The sequence below is a fragment of the Girardinichthys multiradiatus genome, chromosome 20 (genome assembly GCF_021462225.1).
Source record: "Girardinichthys multiradiatus isolate DD_20200921_A chromosome 20, DD_fGirMul_XY1, whole genome shotgun sequence".
Lineage (NCBI taxonomy): Eukaryota > Metazoa > Chordata > Actinopteri > Cyprinodontiformes > Goodeidae > Girardinichthys > Girardinichthys multiradiatus.
In genome coordinates, this window is record NC_061812.1 from 32,722,046 (window position 1) to 32,749,450 (window position 27,405).

General features: G+C 37.4%; 1 protein-coding gene across 6 annotated transcripts in view; it reads right to left on the reverse strand.

Annotated features, from left to right (window-relative positions):
* Nucleotides 1-27,405, reverse strand: part of cpne5b (copine Vb) — a 186,611-nt gene that overhangs the window by 115,533 nt on the left and 43,673 nt on the right. For 4 of the 6 annotated variants that reach the window (XM_047346317.1, XM_047346316.1, XM_047346314.1 and 1 more), the window contains 6 exons: nt 25,482-25,522; nt 25,119-25,165; nt 15,184-15,287; nt 10,697-10,736; nt 7,690-7,704; nt 2,945-3,021 (listed from right to left, as the gene is read on the reverse strand). In XM_047346317.1, the coding sequence (XP_047202273.1) occupies nt 2,945-3,021; nt 7,690-7,704; nt 10,697-10,736; nt 15,184-15,287; nt 25,119-25,165; nt 25,482-25,522 (324 nt within the window). Of the gene's footprint in view, nt 1-2,944; nt 3,022-7,689; nt 7,705-10,696; nt 10,737-15,183; nt 15,288-25,118; nt 25,166-25,481; nt 25,523-27,405 lie in introns of those variants that run through there. The other 2 variants (XM_047346315.1, XM_047346319.1) reach the window with 2 other exon arrangements.

Consider the following 27,405-nt stretch of genomic DNA (forward strand, 5'->3'; position numbering starts at 1 on the left):
GAAGTAAAAATAGAGGTCCTTCTCAAAATATTAGCATATTGTGATAAAGTTCATTATTTTCCATAATGTAATGATGAAAATTTAACATTCATATATTTTAGATTCATTGCACACTAACTGAAATATTTCAGGTCTTTTATTGTCTTAATACGGATGATTTTGGCATACAGCTCATGAAAACCCAAAATTCCTATCTCACAAAATTAGCATATCATTAAAAGGGTCTCTAAACGAGCTAAGAACCTAATCATCTGAATCAACGAGTTAACTCTAAACACCTGCAAAAGATTCCTGAGGCCTTTAAAACTCCCAGCCTGGTTCATCACTCAAAACCCCAATCATGGGTAAGACTGCCGACCTGACTGCTGTCCAGAAGGCCACTATTGACACCCTCAAGCAAGAGGGTAAGACACAGAAATAAATTTCTGAACAAATAGGCTGTTCCCAGAGTGCTGTATCAAGGCACCTCAGTGGGAAGTCTGTGGGAAGGAAAAAGTGTGGCAGAAAACGCTGCACAACGAGAAGAGGTGACCGGACCCTGAGGAAGATTGTGGAGAAGGGCCGATTCCAGACCTTGGGGGACCTGCGGAAGCAGTGGACTGAGTCTGGAGTAGAAACATCCAGAGCCACCGTGCACAGGCGTGTGCAGGAAATGGACTACAGGTGCCACATTCCCCAGGTCAAGCCACTTTTGAACCAGAAACAGCGGCAGAAGCGCCTGACCTGGGCTACAGAGAAGCAGCACTGGACTGTTGCTCAGTGGTCCAAAGTACTTTTTTCGGATGAAAGCAAATTCTGCATGTCATTCGGAAATCAAGGTGCCAGAGTCTGGAGGAAGACTGGGGAGAAGGAAATGCCAAAATGCCAGAAGTCCAGTGTCAAGTACCCACAGTCAGTGATGGTCTGGGGTACCGTGTCAGCTGCTGGTGTTGGTCCACTGTGTTTTATCAAGGGCAGGGTCAATGCAGCTAGCTATCAGGAGATTTTGGAGCACTTCATGCTTCCATCTGCTGAAAAGCTTTATGGAGATGAAGATTTCATTTTTCAGCACGACCTGGCACCTGCTCACAGTGCCAAAACCACTGGTAAATGGTTTACTGACCATGGTATCACTGTGCTCAATTGGCCTGCCAACTCTCCTGACCTGAACCCCATAGAGAATCTGTGGGATATTGTGAAGAGAACGTTGAGAGACTCAAGACCCAACACTCTGGATGAGCTAAAGGCCGCTATCGAAGCATCCTGGGCCTCCATAAGACCTCAGCAGTGCCACAGGCTGATTGCCTCCATGCCACGCCGCATTGAAGCAGTCATTTCTGCCAAAGGATTCCCGACCAAGTATTGAGTGCATAACTGTACATGATTATTTGAAGGTTGACGTTTTTTGTATTAAAAACACTTTTCTTTTATTGGTCGGATGAAATATGCTAATTTTGTGAGATAGGAATTTTGGGTTTTCATGAGCTGTATGCCAAAATCATCCGTATTAAGACAATAAAAGACCTGAAATATTTCAGTTAGTGTGCAATGAATCTAAAATATATGAATGTTAAATTTTCATCATGACATTATGGAAAATAATGAACTTTATCACAATATGCTAATATTTTGAGAAGGACCTGTATGTACAGTCATTACCCAGCCATGACATGAATGGCACGTAGAGCAAAGTGTATGCTGGCATTTCACAGGGAGGCTTGCCCTAGATACGCTATATAAAGGTTGGAAAGGCAATTTTGTTTTAGCTTTTTTGGCTTTGAAGTTTCCCACAATGGGGGGGGGGTTCTTTTTTGTAGGTACTTTTGCAGACAGTTTTTTTAATGATTAAAAGCTGTCATAAGAATACAGTTTGTCAGGTAGTTGTGTTATCGCTCAGCTGCAGTCAAGTTAAAAATAACTCACTTGCCAAGTATTCCATTTTATGTTGGCAGAACCATATCATGCAAATTCTGAGCTCAAAAGAAATGTTGATATGATACTTGTAATAGCATTAATGAGGTTTATCCGCTCGCTTATATTTGCACTGCTGAAATCCCTTAAAGCAAAGAAAGTCAATTAATCCCTAAAGAGAAGAGAACATGAAAATACCAAAAGCGCTTTTACTGCTTTGCAACTTTGCCATTATCATAGGTTTGCATGACATATATTTGAAATTATGTTGCACAAACAATACAATATTGCTCAAGCCTCTCCATTGACATACATAAACTTTATATAATTGATATTGGATTTTCAGTAAACAAATCAATTGATAAACAGTGAACAAAAAGTGTACACAGCCTACATTTTTATGGATCAGCTGTTATGTACCAAAATAACTCTGTAATAATAACTTCACCTGAAGAGCAGAATAGTCCAGGAGACTGCTGCTGATGACGACAGATGACAGATGTAGAAAGACAGATCACAGGAAGCCCTACTAATACTCTGTTCTGTGCCACTTGTATAGGAGCACAGGCGGAAAACATGAGCTGTAATTTGGGTAATTCTGCTTGTTGCTTCTTCCGTTTCTTTAATGACAATAATTATCTATGGAAAACATCTGTAGATGTGTTGTCTTCTTCTCACTACCCTTTTCTTGTCTCTTGATCAGTGTCATTTCCTAACATCTTTGTCTTAATCACCAATGTTGATTTTCTTCCACCCCTTTTTTTTTCTTTATCTCATTCTCCTTCTGTTACTGACTCAGGTTCATTTTTCTAAAATTAGCACATTTCCTTCTATTTCTACCAATCTTTTAGAGAAAATGAAGCAGAGTTCCAAAATTTTAAACCCGAAGCAATCCTCATGGCTGATTTAATGCATTTCAATAGAGGTGATTATGTTTGCTTCCAAAATATCTTTTTTCTTCTGTCTTGACTCCCCCTTTTAGCACAATAAACTGTTTCTTAATCTCATTTGGAGTCAGGGAGCATGAGAAAGACAGCATGAAATTCTTACTCACCCCAGTGGTTTTTCCAGTCGACTGGCTGGTGATCCAACAATCTCCCCAAGAGTGCAGAACATCTGACCTAAAAAGTCCTGGAGGGAAGCAAAGAGGGAAAGTTCAAAAGAACAGAGGAGGAAGAGCAGGATTTTGGACATCAAGTAGAAAGAGAAGAATTCATGGTCAGACTGACTTTCACTGGAGCTCATGCAAGTGACAATCTCAAGCACTGGTTTATTCCAAAGAAGTTTATACTCTAGTGCTCATCCACATTTGCAGATCAAAATCAAGCTTTACAGTGTGGCTTGTGCATTAAGTATTTGTTGTTGAAAAAGGTGTGATGTTTTCTCTTAACAAGTAAGATTTGGAGCAGTATTCACATTACATCAACTTTTTGACATCTGTCATGGTGTATTTACAAATGTTTACTTATTTTTGGGGGATTTTATATGAAGTGGGAAAAAATATATGTGATTATTTACTTTTTGAAAAGTCTGACTCTTGTAATCATCCCTCTTTACTTTACCGCCCCTAAATTAAATCCAGTACCATCAACTCCCTTCAGAAGTCACATTTATTAGCAAACAGTCCTCCACTGCATCATTCTTTTACATCTGGATTAGCACATGAAACAACATTCCAAGCTTTAAACATATCACTGAGCTCTGCTCAATCCACCATCTGAAAATCGAACGAGGGTGGCACAACTGCAATCCTACCATACAGGGCTATCCACCTATACTGACAGGCTGGGCAAGGAGCGTATCAATCAGAGAAGCAGCCCAAAGGCCCATTAGAACTCCGGAGGAGCTACAGATATTGGCAACTCAGGTGGGAGAAACTCTTGTTGCTCCTGAATTTTATAATTCTGACCTTCATGAAGGAGTGGCAAAAACAAAAAAAATTTTTTTAAGAAAACTTGTTAGAAATTCCATTTAACATATGTCAAAAGGATGTGGAAGAAGGTGCCCTGGTTAGATGAGGCTATAATTTAACTCTCTAGCCTACATGCAAAAAAGCTATGCCTGACAGAAAACCAATACTGCCCATCATCCTGAACGCAATGCCCACCAACATGGTGGTGCCAGCATCATGCTTAATGGATGCTTATCTTGAGCAATGACAGGCAAGCAGGTTAGAGCTGGTGCAAAACATTATGGCGTTAAATACAGCAGAGGTTTACCTTCCAGCATCAGAATAAAGCTACACATACAGCCAGAGTTAAAATCCAATGGTTTAGATTAAAACACCTTCATGTGTCAGCATTGCTCAGTCAAAGTCTAAATCTAAATCTGACTGAGAATATGTTGCATGACATGAAATTTGAGGTCTGCACAAGCCCCCCATCAAAACTGACTATGAACTATTTTGCAAAGAATAGTGGGCAAGAATTTCAAGTTGGTAAAGACGTATTCCACAAGATTTACAGATGTAATTGTATTGATAAAGGGTGCCTGTATCAATACTGGAAAATACTGGAAACAAATGGACACCACACTTTTTAACATTTTTGTCAAAAATGTTTATAAACTATAATTTTTCAAAACCAATTATCATCTTCCTTCCACTTAAAAATCATCCTAATAAAAATAAAAACACACTGAAGTTTGAATATTTTGCAAATCATTGTATCTGCAATTCCACACTAATTTTCTTGTCTTAAAATCAGCATTACTGTAATCTTCTAAATAGTCAAGTCATTAAATTTTCCTTTGGCTTCAAATATGAAGGTTTACTGAAATCTAACACCACCATAAACTGCAAACCTAACATAGAATAACTAGATTTGAAATGTTGCACCAACACTTTGTGATTATAGGAGCAAAGTATGCAAATTACTATATACACCTGTTAATATCAATGTATAAATAAAAGTCAGAGGTAAAAGCAGTTATTCTTTAGGAATACAAATAATGCAGTTAATCGATGCTTTAGAATGTTAAGACTTAGAATACAGTAACTAAATGCATTTAGTAAATGTTGCTCACTATTTACAAAAGGTCAGGAGTTTTTGACCTTGTGTGATAAATTGGTACCATTATGACAAGGGCTGGCCAAAAAAATGGAAGTTAATGAACATAATGTGATTCTCCAAATAACAAATCCCATTTTCACTTCTGACATGTGACATTTCAGTTTGGTCAAGATCCATCGTTAGCAGTTTTCAACATTCAGGTTACCCGACAATAATGTCTTATTTCAAAATGGCATCACACTCCGGGCCTGGCTTATTATTATTGTCACACAAAATGGAAGAAAAGCTTTATGCTGTACAAAAGTGCTTTTTTTACTCCCAAAAGTTTTTTTTCCAAACATGCTGAGCATCCCTTCCCTGCATGAAAATAGTAATAGGTAAGTGGTACCACGTACACTAAAATGTGAGAGCAATGGATCCAGACCAAGCAACATTTTTAGAGGTATAATTTGTTCCAGAACTACAGCTACTTGAGAGAAAGACGGCCATTGCCATATGATGCAAAATGGGAGACATCTCAGAATATGTCAGTAATAAAAAAGATAAAAATGCAATTTCAGTCCTTTAAAAAATGTTTATTCATTACTGTGTTTGAAAAAGTCACTGTCAGTCACAGGGAGACCCAGTTTTGTTCTGATTTGCCCATGTACCACTACAGTCTTAATTTTGGCACAAATGCTTTATCTAAACCTAAATAACTACAGATTAAGTAAAATATTGCTGAATGTTACATCCAAGTGGCAAAATCATATAAACTCATGCTGATATAGTTGAAACCTAACACCAGGATTAAGCTGTATGCTTCCATTAACATTTGTCTCAGATTTCTAAAAATCTAAAAAACATAAATTATTTGGTCAAAATTATTTCTCACTTTAAAGAGAAGAGGAGCTAAATCTAACCTGTTGCTACTGTGATTCAGTCAGAAATAACCCACAGTTGACATTTAGGTAATTTCTGCCTATTGAACATAGCCTCTGATCCGTTGACCTAAAGTGACTAAAAGGGCTAATGGATATAAAAATACTGAAACATTATGTTCTGTGATGAGAAGCATGATCACTTGATGAGAGACACTGATGGGGACTTCTTATATAAAGAATATTTGTTATTGCAACTACCTTGCCAGCAACAGTATTCAAACCTCTTGAACCTTTCCACCAACCTCCAAGCAATTTATTGAGATTTTATGTGACAGATCAACACAAACTAGAGTACAATTGGAAGGAAAAGGAAAAGTTGAGCAAATGAAAGTGCTTTGATCTAACCAACCATTATCATTTTAGCTTTGGCTATATGTTTAGGGTCACTGTCCTGCTGGAAGGGAAACCTCCTTCCCAAGGTTCAGACTTTCGCAGCCTGTGACAAGTTTTATTCTGCGATTGTTCTTTGTTCAGCTCTGCCAATCCTCCCATTAGCTCTGACCAGCTTCCTTGTCCATGCTGTAGAAAAGGAGCACCACAGTTTTATACTGTCACCACCATGTTTCACAGTGGAGATAGTGGGTTAAGAGTGATGTGCATTGTTTTTTTTTTCCCTCAACACAATGTGTCTGGCATGTAGGCCTGAAATTCCAACTTTGGTGACATGTAACCAGAGCACCTTTCCAAACAATTGCCTTGTCTTCAGCATGGCTTGTGGCACACTGCAAAAGAGACTTCTTATGGCTTTTATCAACCATGAATGTCTTCTTGCCACTCTCCAAAAAGGCCTTTGTGTGTCCTCAACTCTCTCACCTGAGCCGCAGCTCCTTCAGAGTTACCATAGCCTGCTTCTATAATGAATGCTTTCTTTACCAGGCCTGTCAGTTTAGTTGAATAGTTATCCTTTAACAGGTTTCCAATTGTGTCATCTCTTTACATTTTTCTATGATATATTCCACATAGCCCTATGCCATTTTCAAAGTTGGGATATTATTTATAACCTAACCCTCCTTTAAACTTTATCCCTTATCTGTCTGGTCTTCATGGCGTCTTTTGTTCACCAGTCTTGTCTGAAAAAACTTCACATGTTAGATTAAATTACACAAAGGAGTGAAATCATAATATTTTTATTAATTTGGTGATTCTTGAAAGCAATTGGTTGCAATGAATATTATTTAGAGATATTTAGGGATTAAAGAGGATGAATGAAAATAAATACCCCATAATTCAGATTTTCTGACTTTCAACTTAACATTCATGGACTGTTTTGTTTTGGTCCATCATATAAAATCCTAATATTGTACACTGAAAATTGTGGTTATTTCTTCACAAAATGTGAAAGACTTCAAGGGGTATCAAAACTTTGGAAAAGCATTGTATGTCTTTATCAGCAAACGTTTCTTGATTGTCACTTCAGCATTTGACAGGACAAGAATAGAATCAGACTTTGGTTTTAGTATTGCAAGGTGAGGCAATCCTAACCAAAAGTCCTTAACTTTGGCCTTGGCAGACGAGCCCCACTAAATAATTCATCATCAGCCAGAAATGTTTTGCATTTCAGAGAAATCTCTGCTCCAGTCTGCCTACTGATGGCGCTCACTGTAAGCTGTTGATGCCTGTAGCAAGTTAACATGGAAATATTTTTCCCATCTATAAATTACAATAAAACATGATGATTGCACATTTTAGCTCACAATGTGTTCTCAGTGATGCTCTCTGGGGATTTGGAGATGATCAGTTGGCTTGCTTTGGTTTTCAGTTGTTCTAGCCTAATGACTGACATGGTCGTTCCCTCTGAGAGACAGATCATTATTGTAAAACAGCGGCCATGCAGTGTGAGTGTGAGAGGAGATGCAGGGACCTACATTGAGTTCTGCGGGCTTCCAGAAAAGTTGGGCGGCAGCAGCAACAACGACGACAGCAACAACAGTAACAACAGAGCACATCATATACCAAAACACAAACACTATGGCAAATATCTAAAACCTCCTATGGTGCTGTTTAAACTGACACCATGCAGAAGAACCAACACACAGAGCTCATTACGCTAATGATGGGACAAATCAAACCCCCATTATCCAAACACATCAAATAATCATTGAGAATGATTATTTGTGTTCCAAACTTTTGTCAATGCTTTCTGTTACCACAGTTTCCAGTCCTAATGGGAAAAAACACATCTTGTGGGCTCCTAGTGAAAGAAAATAACATGAAATATAATCTATTGCTCTGTTTAAAATGGAAACAGTGAAAAGCATTGAACTATTAAAGTTTTATCTGAATGTGTCTGTCACTGCAGAGCCACAATAGCAACTAAAACAAGATTGCAAAAGGTTTATATAGAGATCTAAATGATCAATTAATAGAGTAGAAAGTGGATTACAGGGTCGAATGCAATGTCATTAAAATAAAAACCTAACAACAGTGGAGATTTTTCAAATGGGCAGTAGGGTTCTCTGCCCAGGGCGGCACAGTCTCAGAGGCACCACGAGGCAAAAGAAAGAGAAGAAATGTATCTGTCATTTGTGCCCACCACCTCACACCCAGCCCAATGCTAAAAAAGTTTTGTATTGTCTATTTGCATGCCCAGTGAATTGGGAATGGGAACTTCCTGTGTTGTGCAGGTGTAAGAAAATATTGCTGTCCATGGCAGGTGGCTGATGATGACATTGACGTTTGTGATTTATTTAAAGCTTGCAATTCTGGACTAAATTAAAGTCCTTTTTCAGTGTGTATTGAGTCAGCCTTGACTTTATCTGGTTCAGAATTAATCATATATAGAATGGTTAGACCTCAGCTAGATTATTGCAAACATACATTCTGTTTAAAGCACAATTTGAGATTTCTAAAATCTACATGTGGAATTTTTGAAAACACAAAAAGCCTTTTTTTAATGTTCTCATGGAATTAGAGCCATCTTTTATTAAGAAAAGCAAGAAAGCACAATATGTAGACTTGTCAAACATTGATTGAATTATTCTACAGTAGTTACAGATCTGTCAAAATAGAGTTTGTCAATTGTGGCACTGCTACTGTACTTGTGAAAATTGGTGGACTTGTTGAAAGGTCTATGCAATTTCTACATGTATCTACAAACACCTGCTATAATGCCAGATTTTGTCTTAAAAAGAAAAAGGAACATGATAAATTTCCAAAATATTTTTGCTGTTCAGTTCAACTGAAAAACAAACAAATCTATTGAAACCATAAAACCTAAAAAAGCTATTGAAATCTGGTTGCAGAACTGTGCACACCTTAAACTAATAGTTTGCTGAACCACCTTTTGATTTAATTTCAGCATTCAATCTTCTGTGGTTGGAGTTTATCAGCATACCACATCTTGACTTGGTATTGTTTGGCCACTCTGTATTAAAAATGTTCTTCAAATCTATCACACTGAGAGAACTTTCTTTTCCATAGTCATCTTCAAGTGACCCCACACATTTTCAAACAGTTTTGACTCTGGGCTCTGACTAGACCATTTAAACCATAAATGTTCCTCTAATTATGTCATTATTATGTTTATTTTGGTGTTTGCTTGAACTTGCCGTTATTCTGAAAACTAAAAGCCATCCCTATCTTTAGCTTTCTAGTAGACTCCTAAAGGTTTTCTGTCAAAACCAATTCATTTTTAGGACTGTTCATCCACCTTGACAAAAAGTCTAGTTTCATCTGAAGAAACATAACCCCAGGGTATGATGTTGCCACCATCATGTTTCACTGTGGGTATGTTGTTCTTTTGACATGTTGTGTTGTTTTTATGACTTACCTGTGTTTTGGAATTGTGACCAAAACTTCAGGTTTAGTCTCGTCAGACCATAGCACTTCCTTCCTCAAGATTTTTGGGATACCTTAGCCAGGCATGGATGTTTTCTTTGGAAGAAAATACTACTGTCTTCCAACCCTACTGCTTAATCCAGTATCTCCTGTATGTAGAATACAGGAGATTGTTGTTGGATGTACAACAAGCACTTGTCAGAAATTTCAGCAGCTCCTGTAATGTTACAGTCAGGGTCTTGGCAGCCCACCTGTCCATTTTCTGCTGTGTTTTATAACAATTAAAGGAAAAAATGCAGCTTTTGCAATGCCACTGTTACATGTTTTTTTCCAATTAGTGATGATTGTCTGTTTGTGCCTTGGTTTACATATAATGCTTTTGCATTTTGTGTACCCTTTTGCTCACTGATACAAAAAGACTGTTCTGATCCTGTGTAACCTCTTTGAAAACATGGCTTTAGTTAAAGAATGCAAATCAGAAAATGTAGGTAAAATTCTACTAGGGCAGCTAAGTTTTCTTTCAGGTAAATGGACTTTATATAGTTGATGGTAGGTGTGAATTTAAACAGACTGAATGCTTGAATTAAATAAAAAGGTGATTAAGAAAGTATTAGTTTAAGGGTGTAAACTTTCTTTATTTTTCTTTCTTTATTTTTCTTTCTTTCTTTCTTTCTTTCTTATCGGAACAAATATATTGATGGTGTCCTTGTCAAATGGCTGTTGTGTTTGAGGAGTGTCTCACCAAGGGCACCATTTCTGAAAAAGCCACCACTACCCAACAACATGGTTTAAAAAGAGAAAAGCAAGTTAGCATTTGGATACATGCAAAATCAGGCAAAAATGGGTTTGTTTTGTTCCATCTTGGAGTAAAAAAAGAACATGCTGCAAGCAACAATCAGTCAAACCAGATTAATACAACAAACACAAAAAACTTGACAATTTTACTATTCCACTACACTCTCATCAGTTAAAATCAAGCATCAACAAGCTATACCTTTTCTCTTACACAGCATTTCAAGCCAGTAGTTCAGATTTTATTGAAGATTTGCTTCCATTTAACTAAGGTTCAAGGTTGATCTAAGAATAAGCACTCACATGTTTGGACAGGTCTGGGCTTTTAGAGTCCACATCATACCTGAAAGAGGAAAGCAGAAATTTCAGCAGAAAGAAAATGTGAACAGGTTGGCATATATTGTCTGACATGGTCTAAAAGGAACAACTGAAATTGAACTACAAAGGGCTGTAGTCACTATAAATTAAAGTAGGGAGTTGGTGTCTGTGCCATGCACTTTGTTGAAATTTTGGCTTTTGGTTTTTGTTTCTGAAATTCAAGGACATGCTGTCACAAACAACCAAAAGAGGGAAATGGGGCAACCAGATGTAAAACAAAAGTATAACTTAAAATTAAAGAGGCAATGAAAAGAATTGTCACATAATTTAAAGAAAAATAGATCATATTTTAATGTGCTAAACTGAAAACCGGTGTGTTTGATCAGGCGGGCAGACAAAATGTAATCAAATGTGTTAATTCGGAAGAGGCCAAGATAAAACGAACCTGGATTTATAAGTATCTTTTCAGATGTTACCATTTGCGCTGCTCAGTAAATGAGGATGTGATCAACCCAACCTTTATTTCCTGAGAGGTGCACCTAATCTGATTTGCATGTGAATATAAAACAGTGAAAGTGAAGGAAAGAGAGTGTATGTGATTGACCAATATCAAACGGGACAAAAACAATGGATCCTTTTAAGTCAGTAATCAGATGTGCGTAACATCACATAAATCCTCTTAGTTTTGTTTTTTCTTTAATGGATGGACTTATAACAGTTATAAAAATATAGTCAGGCACTTTAACACAAGAGCTGTTAATGAAACAGTGCCTCACCATCAAGCCACAATTTAAACAATGTTGCCAAGTCATGTTTTTTGTTACAGACTATGTTGCATTACAACTACAAACCTCAATATATTTTTATGGACATTTATGCAAAAGACCAGCACAAATAATAGCCTAATTTAAGTATATCAGTAGAAGGTTTATACATAGTTTTTAAAATGCTTTATAAACAAAAATCTTGAATGTGTGACAAAGCATTTGCATTGCTGCAGGTTTTTTGCAGTTAGCGTCTACCACCCTTGCACACCAAGAGACTTTAATTTTTGATGGTTCATCTTCACAATATAGCTCAAGCTTAGTCTTGTCATATATTCTTAATTAGATTTAGGTCTGGACTTGGACTGGGCCATTCTGATATATGAATATGTTTTTATCTAAATATTTCCACTGTAGCCACAACATCTATAACCACAGCATGATGCTACCACTAGCACGTTTCATGATGGGGATGGTGTGTTCAGGGTGTTGTGCAGCAATAGTGTTTTGGTCTCATCTGATCAGAGGACCTTCTTCTACTTGTTTGCTGTATCCTCTACATTGTTTGTGGCAAACCGCAAAGACTTCTTAAGGCATTCTTTCAACAGCACATCAATCTTGCCACTCTTCTGGCCGAATTTGTAAAGGCTGCTTCTCTAATGAATGTGCTCTTTCCTCTGCCTGTCAGTTTTCACAGATAGCCATGTCTTGATATGTTTGCAGTTGTGCCATTCTCCTACTATTGCAATGCTTTCCATTTTCAGATGAATTGAATAGAGGTCTGTGAGATGCTCAAAGCATGGGATATTATTTTATAGACTAACCCTGCTTTAAATTTCTCCACGCATTATCATTCACCTGTCTGCTGTGGTCCTTTGTCTTCATGACGCTGTTTGTTCTCCAATGTTTTCTAAGAAACCTCTGAGGTCTTTAAAAAAACAACTGGATTTGCCTTAGGTTAGATTAAGGGGTATCAGAGTACAACAGCCTGAATTATGCCCTACTTTGTGCTAATTTGATGTTGTAATGTAAACAAATTTGAAAAGCTCAAGGGGTAATATTATTGTTGCAACACATTGTATATACAAAACCACAATAGTCTAAAAGATTATTTGTGTCTCGCTTTCAGTTTACACAATTTTAGAAAGCATTTCTGGTATCCAACAATTAAAACTAAGAACTGTCTCACTTTGTTTTGGCCAAGCTGATATGAGGCCGAACTCAGTAACTAATTTATCTCTGCCTCTTATCCCAAACTGAGTTGTATGAGCGTCAGTCTGAACATTGATCTCCACACTTCCCATTCTTCTACCACATCCTCCAGCTCTCCCTTTAGCATAGAAAGGTGTTCCCAAGCCAGTTGTGAGATATAATCTTCGGATAGGAATCTTTGCAGAATGACAGACATTGTTGGTTTGAGCACAGTGCCAGAATGCGTTACAACATGTATTTGAAAGATGATGCAGAATTAGTTTATGTTTTTAAGCTTTATTTTCACTTTATTTACTACTGCAGAAAATGGTGTATTTGAAAATCTCTGATATTTAAAGATACATGTGAAAAAACAATCTAAAATACTTTTCAAAAGTCCAAATCAAACATGCACCCAAGACATTTTTGTCTTATGAGCCCTGTTTGAGGGTATAAAGAAATCCTGACTGTAATTTGGCACATGAGCTTGAAGCCTCAGTACAATTTGAATGTATTGAGAAGTTTCTCTGTATTATCTTTTTATTTCTCTTGGCTGGCATCATTGCCATTGTTGATTGAGACATATAAAGGGAGTGCACTTACACGTCAGTTATTTAGTCATGTTTCAACCACACACTTCAATTTATTTCTTTAGGATTTGATGACCAACTCTCATAAGTGTTTAATTATAAAGTGAAGGAAAATGATAAATGGTATTTATTTATTTTTTACAAACCAAAATCAAGAAAGTGACAAGCATAAATATTAAGTCCCCCTTAAAAAGATGCTCCCAAATAAAATCTTGTTAAACCAATTGTCTTCAGAAGTCACCTAAGAAATCTGCTCCCAGTATACAGTAAATCCAGCTTTTCTGTGAAGGCCTTAGAGGCTATTTAGAGAACATTTGTGAGCAAACCGCATCTTGGAGAACAAGGAACTTACCAGACAGGTCAGAGACAAAGTTGTAGAGAGGTTTAACACAGAGTAGGGGTTATAAAACAATATCCCAAGCTTTGAACAACTCACAGAGCACTATTCAATTTATCTTATGAAAATGGAGCACGGCACAACTGCAGACCTACCAAGACATGGCCGTCCACCTAAACTGTCAGCTGCACATGGAGAGCATAAATCAGATAACTCCGGAGGAGCAGTAGAGATTTACAGCTCACTTTAGACAATCTTTTGACAGGAAAACTACTAGTTGAGCACTCCATAAATCTGGGATATGTGAAAGAGAGGCAAGAAAGAAAGCTTTAAAGACATAAAGACATAAGAAAAACAGTTTATAGCAACAAGCTGTGTACTAAACTTGTAGGAAAAGGTGCTCTCATCAGATGAGACTGAAATGGAACCTATTGGCCTATATTCATTATGCTGTGAGATGGAAAACCAACACTACATATCACCCTCAACGCAGCATCACCACAGTGACACATGGTGGATCATGCTGTGGGGTAGCAGGAACTAAGGCCCTGTTTACATGACAACAATCGATTGAAAACTGGACTTTTTTTCCATTATTGTTAAAACGTCTACATGACAACGTTTTAATTACAATCACTGTACACACGGCAACAGTAGAGACATGACGTTGGTGTAATTTCCCTACCATGCCACTAGTTGGCAGTAGGTTCTTTTAAACTCAACAACATACTCAAACACTTCCTGCTTACAAAACGGGTGAGAAAATGAGCACTTTGCTGGAGAATGGTTGTTAGATTCCAAACAGTCAGCAGCACATGTCTGAACTCTGCTTTCTGCCATTGTTATTGTTGATAACTTCGTATCCTTAAAACAGGTCAGCAGCCATTATGCGTATCATGCCATTATCGTACTGTGCATGAGCCGGGGTTTCCCCATAAGAAAGATTCAATTTTTCCCGTCTACATGATAATGGAGACCAGTAGGTTTTCAAACCATTACACCATGGAACACGTTTTTAAAGTGTGAATTTTTCTAAGAGAATGTTGTGCAAACAAACAGTAAAAATGCAGCTAAACCTTTCCATTTTCACCAGACAATGTTGTGTAAACAGGGCCTAAGGTTGAAGATGAATGGACAGACATTTAAGTGCCTAGATATTTTAAAATGGTGGTCATACGCCCAAAGATTTGCTGGTGTAATTGCAGTAAAAGGTGATTCTAGAAAGTATTACCTGAGCTATTACCTGATGATTACAAATGCATGCCACATTTTTAAGATTTATTATTGAAAATTAAATATTGTGTCATTTTCCTTAGCCTTACTATTACATGCCTCTGTTTACATAACATTTCAATAAAATACAAAAATGGTTGTAATGTGACAAAAGTATATTTTTTCACAGATTTTCACAAGGTATAAACACATTTGAGAGCTTCATATAAACGTCTGTTCCCCTATTTAAACTGAAAATCCATTGTTTGGCCAAACAGGAACCTTTGATACTACACCAGTTGTTCTGGCAGTAAAAGCAGAACCAAACTGAGGGAGTGTGACAGAAGACAGGAGAAAACATTATAAATAATAACTCACAAGTCAAAGCGAAGATTCTGTTTCTCCTCAAAAAAGTAGTCCAAGATGTACTTTCTAACAAAGTCGGGGTTTAGGGTGTTGTCTATCACCTCCGTCCTGCCAAACTGTGAAGGGAAAAAAGACAGCTAGAGGTCAGGAGACAGGTGTGATGAAAAGAGTCGAAATAAAACTGTTCAAAAATATTACAAAAAAGCTAGTGGTGTTGTTTATTTGGACAGCATTCTGTTCCTCAGTTTTCTGAGAAACATACTATTGAGAGTCTAAATTACTTGTTCCTGATGTATACACATACATTAACTCAGGTCTTTTCAGAAGCTAAGTTTTAACATGCAGCTGCTGTGCAGAAGGAAAGCTGGTTCTCTGATCCTCAACTTTATCCCTAATTACAAAAGGATAACCCACTCATTAGAACCTTACAGGAAGAAAGAGATAAGTAAAAGATCCTGAGAAAATGTGTAGGCAGAGAAAAAAGAGACTGGGAATAAAAACTGGCATAGAAGGTACAAAGAGCAGGCAGAAGACAGGGGGAATTACTTAAAACTAGGGGCTTTGGACACAACAGGAGGTGAGAGAATGGGGGTGGAAACAGTAGAGATGGAGAACAGCACTGATTAAGGCTTCCTAATTAGCAGAATATTCACTTCCAAGGTGCCAAACGGAGGGAAATATGCCAAAGAAAGGCTCACAAAATTACACAAACTATGCATGCAGATACACAATTAGCTGAGGAGAATTTCTCAGAAGATAGTATCAAACATATGTAAAACATTTTTGCAGCAATTTTGTATAACCCTTCATCAAAAAATATACTGCGTGAAAACTTTTCACCATGTTCTCTGTAGCTTTGCTGTGTCTCTGTCTTTTTTAAAGTTTGCCACTCTGGAGTGGGTCCATAAAGACTTTCTATTATCTCATAATCAGTGCTTTTTTGTTATCTTCAGTTAGTCAATCCAATTTTTAAGTAAACTACTTATAAGTACTTCGCATTTTACTTCAACACAGCTAAATCTGTGCTGGTGGCTGTTCTGGTCGCACTCGCGGGTTTAGTTTTATTCATTGAGGTTAGCTAGAAGACAGCATCATTACCTCAATTATGTATTGATTTTAGTATTTTAAGTTATTAGGTCAGCAATGATAGATATTATGAAAATTTTTCAAGGAAAACAAAACTGCCTACCAATTCATGTATTGATGTACGACTGTGTGTTTGTTAGTAGGGCTGGGGGAATGTGGCTGTAGTGTAAAAGCTGTTCGAGGGGGCAGAACGACTAAAAAAGCATTATATTAGAGGACTAAGATTGAAGGTGGTATGAGAGTGTCATTGTCAACAGTAGAACAAGTCCTGTACTGACATGAGCTGTAAGGCAAGTCTATGTGAAAGAAGCCATAACTCCAAAAGCAAAATAAAATGTCAGAGTGTAGCTTGTAAATGCTCTCAGGGACAAAGACCTTAGTTTTTTTGTGACATGTGCAGCAGTCTGATGAAACTAAAATCAAAGTGTTATGCAATCTTGACCATCATTACATCTGTAAGAAAAAGGGAAGGCTGCAATCTTATGAACTGTAAAGCACAGGGTTGGCAGCACCATGTTGTGGGGATATGTTGCTGCAGGGATGACTGGTGCACTTCACAGAATAGATGACATAATGAGGAACAAACATTATGTGGATGTATTAAGGCAACATCTCCAGACATGAGCCAGGAAAGTCAAATCTGGGCCGAAACAGGTTTTCCAAATGGACTATGATGCTAACATACAGCCAAATTAGTCATAAAGTGTCTTAAGGACAACAAAGATAGTGTTTTGGACAAACCATCACAAAGCCTCAACCTCAAAGAAAATGTGTGTGTGGAGTTGGAAAGTGTGTGTGAGCAAGGCAGCCTAATACCTGACTAAGCAGCACCTGTTCTGTTAGAAGTGTTACGTCCAACAGGCACATTTGATGGGGTAACATTAAAGGAGACCACACAAGGATTTTCTCACAAAACAAAAGGATTGTTTATTTAAAGAAATGAAACCTGAAAAGGAATACCTGAAATGAGAAACCAAAATTAAGATTAATTAAAGACCAGGAATAACCTAAAGCCAAAAAACAACTTTATAACCAAACCAACAGGGGTGGAATCACAGGGGAGAGAGAGTCTCCTTTGTGCTGCATGCATGGCAGCTTTTAAGCAGTAGCAGCAATTAGGCCAACCAGCACCACCTGCAGCAGGCCCATAGACCTAAGTGGCCGTAACAGAAGGAATGGGCCAGAGTTCCAGCTAACTACTGTAAGAAGCTTGTGAAGGGTGTGACAGAAAATAATTGTAATCCTAACTGACCTACAACAGAAAATAAGTCTGATTTAATATCAGGAGGAGATTTTTTTTTTTGGGGGGGGGGGGGGGGGAGGTAAAACTTTTTGCTGATTGCAGTAAAGAGGCCGACAGGGTAAAAACTCTGGGCCCTTCGGAGAACATGAAACATTTTTGACTACCTCCTTGCTTAGTTTAATACCTCATTTTCCAAATAACTCACTAACTGAATTTTATATAAACAAGGGAGAAACTGAAATAAAAGGCAGAAATTGAATCTGTGCTGCACCTTGAATCTCCAAGAGACCCCGAGGTGTTGATGAAGCTGTGAGCACATGTTAGTAAAGAGGCGGGTGATGGTTAAAGATGAGCTCTGTAATGTGATTTCCCCGCTGAGTGGAGGAGACAATACTGTTCTGCAGAGTTCATTAGATGCCGCTCGACTGCAGGAGTTGGCTAATGAGAATCTGGCATGAAGTCCCTCGATATCACACACATACATGAGCGGTAACTCCAACAGATTCATTGCACATATGGCTAACTGAACTCTTCAGGCAACAGCTAGACTTTCAGTGTCTGATATTAAAATGTGAACACATTTTGAAAAACACTGTCACACTGTGGGTGCAAGCAAACTTTCATGAGTGCCTAGCAAAGGAGAGCGATACTAAGATGTAAGAAAAATCCTCTGTTGTCTCTGTGGGTCTTCCATCCCAAACCTGACCAAAATGTTATCATCCTCTTCCCCGGAGCACGCACAAACCACAGCTGGTGTTTTGTGCAGTTCTTTGACCAACATGGGATTTTATTATCCTCATGGCCTGTTCAGTAGACGGTTACATACTGCTGTAATAATGAGCTTGGCGGTTTCTTCTGCTTTCACAGGCAGAGGTAAATGACACTAGTGTAAATTAGTGTGAGACAAACCTTTTTATTTGGCTTTGGCCTTCAGTTAAAAAGCTCTGTGGTGTATGCAACAATTTCCCAACACAAACAAACACAGAAACACACGGCAAACACAAAGAGCATTCAGTAAACCCCTAGGAAATAAAGACCACTGGGAGCATTGTGGCGGCCAGAGAGGAATTTTCATAGAGATACCTAAAGCGTTGTATGGCTAAATGGAAAAACTAATCCTGGGGTTTGATTCAGCTTTGAGCTTGAGCAGTGTTTGTGTGATTTACATAAAGGAACACACATATAGTCCTGTGAAAAAATTAGGATATCTTATAACATGTTTAAATGTGGGCTGCACGGTGGCGCAGTTAGTAGCACTGTTGCCTTGCAGCAAGAGTTCGAATCCTGGCCAGGGGTCTTTCTGCATGGAGTCTGCATGTTCTCCCCGTGCATGCGTGGGTTCTCAGCAGGTACTCCGGCTTCCTCACACAGTCCAAGAACATGACTGTTAGGTCAGTTGGTCTCTCTAAATTGCCCTTAGGTGTGAATGGGTGTGTACATGGTTGTTTGTCCTGCATGTCTCTGTGTCGCCCTGTAATGGACTGGCGACCTGTCCAGGGTCTACCCTGCCTCTCGCCCATAGGTTGCTGGAGATAGGCACCAGCTACCCCGCGACCCACTATGGAATAAGTGGTAGAAAATGACTGACTGACTTTTTATCCCTCTTACAGTGGTTAAGATTACACAGGCCTATCCCATATCTGGCCATCTAAGCAACTTAAATCTGAAAGTAGTCCACAAGATGCTATAGAAATCTCCAAAACCCCCAACATGTAATCACAGGACCCACAGCAGGCTCCTGTCGCAGGTAATGTTAAAGTGCATGTCCATACAATCAGAATAAAGCTACACAAGTTTAACTTCCATGGGAGATGTGGGAGGAGGAAGCTTTTGTTCTACAGGAAAAACATGAAAATCAGATTCAGACTCGCCAGACAGAATGTAAACAAAGACCAGGATTCCTGGAATAGCGTTCTTTGCAAAATGACGATCACTTAAAACGTACCAGTGAATCCACCAAGGACTGCCTGTGAATAAAAAAATGTAATGTTCTGGGCAGAGTCAAAGCTCAGATCTTGATCTCAGCATATATTGTGAGGTGACTTGAAATGGGCTGTACTTGAAAGAAACCTCTCAAACATCTCACAGCTGACAGCGAGGAGACGGGAAATCTTTCCTCAGAAACTGGCAGATGGCTACAAGAAACGTCTCACAGAAATTATGTCAACCAAAGAGGATAAGACAGGCTACTGGGGGGTTGGGTGTGTTAACTTTTTCCTCAGTGAGACAACACTAAATGTTTTCTCTCACACACACCCTTGAATCCATATAGCTCACAATCTTTACCTGAAAGCTCTTAATTTCTTCCAAACATCAATGGAATGTTTTCAAAGTAAATTTACACTAAATGCATTAAAAGGAGTTTCGGACAGAAAAAGGGGAAGCCGCATGATGCACAACCCCTCATGCATTGGTACGTTTATCTATTTTTATCTTCACTGTTCCTGTTCTTTTGTTGTTTTGATTATATATATATATATATATATATGTATATACTGTATATATAAATGCACAACTTTGTGTGTGTCCTGCCACAAGAGTCCCAGTAATGTGAAATGTAATGTGTTAATGTGTAATGTGAACACATTTTAGCGGTGTGAACTCTTTTGTATGGCACTGTACTCACTAAATCTTGAGTTTTCAGTGTCACTCACCAGAACTGTATTATTAGAGATAAAAGGCCTTTTCCTTGAAAAATAATTCAGTAATTCAAAGGCTTCCTAAAGAATAGTTTAAAGAAGTTTTGACTTTTTATAAACTGAAATGCTTATAATTATAACTGTATTATGTCAGTTTAATTATGTAATCAACTACTTCTACAAAACTATAAGAACTAAAACAAGTGGGAGGAAAAAGGAGAATTTTCATGACACAACATCTTTTTACACCTATAAATTAGAAATTCCTGTATACATTGTATAGACTTAAGCTAAATTTGAATAAAAGACTACACCCACGCTATCTGTTATTAGTATAATTGAACAAATAAGCAAGAGATGTAGCATAAATGCAAACATATGAACACTATATTTTGTTAAATTATTACCTTTATACAGCATATATCTAACAGAGGTCAGGCAACAAAGATCATTTTTGTGGTTGATCCTATGTGGAATATTCTAAGTTGCAGACTACATAAATTTTTGTCTTTTTGCATAAACTTATTTGATCATTTTAACTTTGTCAATAGTAAGTGTTACCGTCTTATCAAAGAGTCTAAATCTTAGACTTATTATCTCTACACACCATCTTTTAAAGTAAAAAGGTTTCATCTAATGAGATTTTTGCTTGACAACCATAAATATTCAATATGACCAGGTTCACTTTTCCTATTTTTTTACAAATCTTAGTTAAAACGTCTAAGAAAAATGTAAACAATGATTTTCTATACAATGTACATATTACAGAGTGATGGTGGTGACGGTAGTAGGGGTTCATCTTGTAACCGGTGGGTTGCCTGTTCGCTTGGTTCATCTCAGTCATTGTGTTCTTGGGTAAGACACTTCACCCGCCTTGCCTGCTCATGGTGGTTAGAGGGCTCGGTGGCACCGATTGTTTAGCAGCTTCACTTCTGTCAGTCTGCCTCAGGGCAGCTGTGGCTACAATGTAGCCTACCGCTGTCAGTGTGCGAATGGGTGGATGACTGATTGTAGTGTAAAGCGATTTGGGGTCCTCAGATGGGCCATTTACCAGTTTAAATATGTTTGACATATGTTTTGGATCTGGCTTGTGTTTTTGGATACCTTTAAGATTAATGACTATTAAAAGACAAAAAATACAGTTTTGCTCCCCCATAGTCTTTACAGAAAGAGATCACCAGTGTTTTCATTTAATTTAGTGAAAAAACATATTCACATGTTCAAGATCACACAAGAACACGTTATCACATGTGAATCTGATTGACCACATGTGAAATTTCACCCGCTAGATGTGAGATATGTGAAATGATATTTTGCACATGGAGAAATGGACTGAACTATTCTAGTCTTAACGTCCACTCAAAGCATGATTTTTATTCACTCAGCCACTCTCACACAAGCATACACTGATACAAAGATTGGTAAACAACTTGAGGTTCAGTATTATGCTCAAGGACACTTTGAGAACTGGTGGAGAAAAGTGGAATCAAACACACAGCCTGCAGACTACCAGACAAATACTCTCCACCTGATCCATAGCTATCCCAAATATCATGCACAACTGAAACCCATAAGATAATTGTTGGGACCACAGCCATGGTTACAATGTGAAAGGCCCGTACAAACATTCCTGGAACTTTCAAAATAAATTGCATTAACCTACTTCCGGCACAGCCAGGAAACGGGGTAACTGCGGACTTCCTGTGACGTCACTGTCCAAATAAAAGCACCGCTCTTGCTACATCCTGCCTCTACCGCCCGGGCTCCGTGTGAGGCTGGCAAAAAGACATAAAATCTTCAAACTGGATCCAAGGGTGTCATAAGATCACGCGATCATATGCACAAGTTAAGTACTGATGAATTACTGTTGAAAGAATCCGGTATTCATTCTTAAAAAGGGGTAATTAAGGTATAAGCCTGGCTTGACTTTCTCTCTGAGGCCTGCAGAAGCAAACTGTGTTCCAGAGAAGTCCCCAGTAGAGACGCTGTCTCTACAAAGAGTGGAGCGGTTTTCCCCGGTCTGAAAGGACGACAACAGGAGCCGCATCCCGTGGTAACATGCAGTGTGGTAAGCAGATAGAACGGGCCGCCCAGCCACTGCTCCGGAGGTTAGCTGGAAGCTAACCCTTTGTTCACAGAGCTTTCTTCAAACTTTGTTGTCGCCTGGACAGCTTTTCCTCAGCATGGTTCAGTTAGGTGTGGGCAGAGTAACAGAGAGATATTTAGAATGAAATGATCTAAACATTTTTCATTTTATGAAGTTTGGTTTTGTTTGTGTTGAACTCAGCTATCTTGGTGCTAGCAGGCTATCTGCTCAGCACGTGCTCAGTTTTGTGTTCTGTCTTTGTGTGTTTTTAAAGTTAAGATAAACTTTATTTAAAGGGGTGATTTTAACACAGATGATCGGCCATAATGCGCCGTCCGTGCCTATGCATTTTAACCCTTTTATTAATGGTATTTTAAAGGTGTGTGTTTGATTCTGGTGCGAAGCTATCAGCTTCTTTTGTTAGCTTTAACTGCTAACAGCTAAGAACACGTGCTTGCATACTTAAGCCCATTTCTCCAGAAAGATTTGGTTCTTTTCCACAATACCTCCCTAAATATTTTAACAAGCTAAGAACACGTGCTTGCCTGCTAGGGAATATTTAACAGAAAGGTCGTTAGTTTTCCAGCTTGTAAATAATTGTCCCTAAACATTATTTTACTAAATCTGCTAACTAAGTAAACACCATTAAGCCCCATTTCTCCAGAAAGATTTGGCTCTTTTCCAAAATACTTCCTTAAATATTTTACCATTCCCTTAATAATATTTTTTTGAATATTATTTTAATAAATAAAGGCAGCTAATGAGACACTGTTGAGAATTAGTCATCCAGAAGGTTGTTTTATTCAGCAAATCATTCTTTAAAACATTATTTTATAAAAATAATATTTTATCTTGCATTGTGAATTGTCGTCTAAAGGTGTACTGATTATTGCCCAAGTTAGTTCCAAGATTAACTTAACTTCACTTCCAGATTCTTCAAGATAATCCTTGGTTCTCAAACATAAATAACATTGCATGATAATGTTGCATCACTCTTTTGATCATGGTTTTCAACCATCTTTAATCAACTTGTTTATATTGTACATAGCCCATTAGTCTTCCTTATTCTTTAATTCTGCTTGGTAGTTTAGTTGAATTGTTTTAGCATAGTAAAGAGTTTGTTGATTGAAATATGTTTGACTTTGAGTTGACTTATTTGTGTTAATAAATTCTTGTATTTTAAGAAATTGTGTGAATTCATTCCATGTATGTGCAGAGTTTTGTTGTTCAGTAATGTCAGAGCTTGGCTCACACCTTTCTATTTTGTCCTAATACCACCGCCTTACTGGGCTGGTATTCACAGGATAACCCTTAGCAGACCGAAATATTATTTGATAAAATATTAAAACATTAAAATATTAATATTAAATAATATTTTCAGATTCATAATCACAACATAATGATGACATGAGGTGCTCCCCACCATACAAAGGACCGTCTATAACTCCTGGACAAACTATCTTTCTTTGGTGAATGTTGCTAAAACTGTACATATGACACAAAATACCAATAAGAACTTCTACAAAAATTGTTTTGAAAGAGAATGTAATTTAATAAGGACATTGCCACAAATGCCTTCTGTGTCTGCTTTCATGTAATTTTAACCAAATTTCATGAACAATTATTGTAAAAATTGCAGTTGAAAAGTGATGTATGCTACTGTATATTTTGTGATAATGTGAAACACATGGACATTATGTAATGTAATATATAAAAACAAAACCTGATAACAATGTGCAGAAAAGTGAAACGTATGAACATTATAATATGGGAAATATGTGAATATTATAATATCTAACCCAAATAACTCGAATCAGGTGGAAATTGTACAGTCTGATAATGTGAAAAACTATTTTATGGGGAGATGAAACACGTGAAAATTGTATAATAGGATAACATATAAAATATGTGGAAATTTAATCATGTAGTGACATGTGAAACATGTGGGAGATTTTTTTGTTTCACATGTGGAAATTATATTTTGTAATAAAATGAAAACATGTGAAAGTCATGTTGTATACTAACATAAGAAACATTTAAGTTGTATTGAGTACTATGTATGATGAGATTCTGTAGTACAAAACATGGAAATTATATTGTGTACTTATGTCAAACATGTGGAAAACTAAATAAATACTAACTTGTGAAACAGTTTGAAAATCACATTGTGTACTAACGTGAAACCGGTGTTGAAATTGTAGTAACATGTGAAACATGTGGAAAGGCCATCAGCATGTGTTTGGTTTTCCCACAGGTGTTTCACATGTTACCAGACAATAAAATGTTCAAATAACAAACTGGAACTGTACAAGTTTGACCACATTTAAGTTTATTTTACAGCGTATTCAGTACACAGTCCAATTATCAGTAAAGACATTAAATAAGAAATATATAGGCACGGATGCCCACTTTAATATGTTGTTTATTTATCTATTTTTCTGTTCCCTGGGTAATCAGAGTAAATGGTGCCACCCGCCCACATTATTACGGTTATTTACAAGCCAAACAAACAAATAAATCATATGACAAAGACAGAACTGGCACTAATACTAAAATAAGCTACATAAACTAAGCGAGGTGCAGTGAGAGTAGTATTAATCCTTCCACAGAGAGCTTTTTAGTCCCCAAAATGCCAACATATTGATCATCCCAGGTCTTCATTTTTCTTTTTCCTTTGCTTTAAACCCCCAATTAGGGGAATGTTTCCCTGACATTTTCAGAAAACTGATGCTTGAGAAGCTTTAATGAATGGCTAAAACAAACTGCTGTAAGCTCACAGCAAAACAGCTACTAAAATTAAATGTCCTTAGGAAAGTACTGCAGCTTAAATGAAAAGGATTCATTTCTTGTTTTTTGTTGTGTTGACGTGTGTTGTATACATGTGTACACTTACCTCTCTCCACTGTTTGGTTTCAACCCCCTGCGTATACAGTACGCACACTGTAAACAGAAAAGCAAAAAATAGCAAAATGAAATAGAAACACTTTTTGCAGGAAATAGAGGGACGAAAGACAGGGTATAGAATCAAGTTCAAACAACAATAGAAAATATATTTTAAGCTTAAGTTCAAGTAAAACCCTTTGAAGTAAAACAAAGATATTAAAAAGTCACAGGACACAATGACCTTAAAAGCTGACAAAAACACATGAAAAAGAAAAAGCGCATGCTACACAGGAGTGTTTTAAAAGGTTAAAGTAGCATAAATCAGTTACAAATGCTGACAGACACTAATAGCTGGTCTTTATGGAGCACTTACTTGGATCAGACTTTGAGAAAGTATCTTTATCCAGCAGGTGTCTGGAAAAAAATAAAAAAGAGAATAATTGAAACAATTCATATTCTTCCTGCTTCATAATAAAGTTAAGTTGTATTATTTTAAATCAGTTATATGCTGTTCATACTATTCTCATATGATCTGAAAACCTAATTCTTACATTTAATTGTATTTTATAGCTACATTAGGTCATCTTAAATAGTCTAAACTTTAAATCCTGTTACAAAACTTGAATCTGATTTGCATTAATTCTCATGTTTAAACAAATAATTAAAATTACTCCAAACTCTCTTTACTCAGCATGCAGGTAAATGGTATAAAAATAATGTGCTCATTTGGAGCACACTTTCAAATTAGATGTGAACAACCATACAACAAAGGAAGAAAAAGAATAGCTCCATAAAGATCACCGGACCTCTGCTATAGAATGAAGCTATTTAGAAATAAGACCGACAAAGTCATAAACCAAAAATGTAAAGTTGTAAAAAAATAAATGTGTCGATTTGTCAATCTTCTTTTGTAGAAATACCACCAGTTTTCTTGGTCAAAATATGAAATTTTAAGTTTTAGGTTAGATGTAAGGACATTTTTCCAAATCGGAAATGTTTATCAATGTGTTGCATCACCTCCTCGTTCACTGATTCTCTGTAAGCATTTGATGTCTGAAAGGACACGTTCCTTGAGAGATATAGACTATTACAGTCTGCTCAGAAATGCTTTGGGTGTAAAATATAGCAATTTGTGAAAACCTGACAAATGAATAGAAACAGATATGAATAAACCTGGGCTATTGTGGAAGTTTAGTAGAACAGTGGTTAAGATAGCAGATCAAATACTCTCTGTCAAAAAGTACAACTCAAAAACTTACATTTACACTTAAATTCACATTTTAATGCAATTTTCATCTTATATTACACATACTGTTGCATGTGAAAATTAGACTGCACCAACAGGCTCATTTATGCATTCATGGGTTACAAACCCTCAGCAGGAACATCACCCCACAAGATTGCAGGGTTGGAGATCCTGTACAATGGCATTCAGATTGCTGGTGTGCTTAATGTTGACTCACCTGATTTTCTCATCTTCCTCTCAATGCATTAATTCTCACTCTTTTAAATATTCACTCCCCAAAAAAGAAAAAAAAAATATATATATATATATACTTTCTATTTCTGTGTACAATTCCAGGTGATATTCTGCTTTGGGCTTTGTTAAGATGTGAAATTTGAATTTTAACTACTCAAATCAGTAAATCACAAACAGTGGCCCTGAAATTTCCATTCTTTTCATATTGTCAGTCAGTCAGTCATTTTCTACCGCCTATTCCATAGTGGGTCGCGGGGGAGCTGGTGCCCATCTCCAGCAGTCTATGGGCGAGAGGCAGCGTACACCCTGGACAGGTCGCCAGTCCATCACAGTCCATCATATTGCTTTAATGCAAAAAGAATTGTATTTTACACCAAAGAAACAGGGTAAGCTTTGTCTAGTGTTATTGCACTTTTACTTTTTCTGCCTTTCTCTGTCTAACCTAATGTCTGCTCATGTTTGGGGGTTCTGAACTTCCATCAGGCTCACTTGACCTTTTCATAATGTCTGCCAGGGGGGCTTCTGTGTACATAGCACCATTACCCTTCTTATTTTGTTTTGTTCACAGGGTCACCACAGTGACACGAGAGCTCTCATTTAAGATGCCAAAGCCTGCTGGCTCCTCCAGGTCTTAGTTTCTGTTTCTATCTTCTTTCCTATATCCTCCATTGCTATAAACTATCAGCTCTGCTTTTTCATCAGCCTCAGTCTGTATTATTCTTTCAGCAGTCCTACATTTTTTTGTCCCTCCTTTACAGCTTTAAAGATCAAACTCCGAGAGTTGTTTCAAGTAAAAAAAAAAAGCACACAAAGGTTT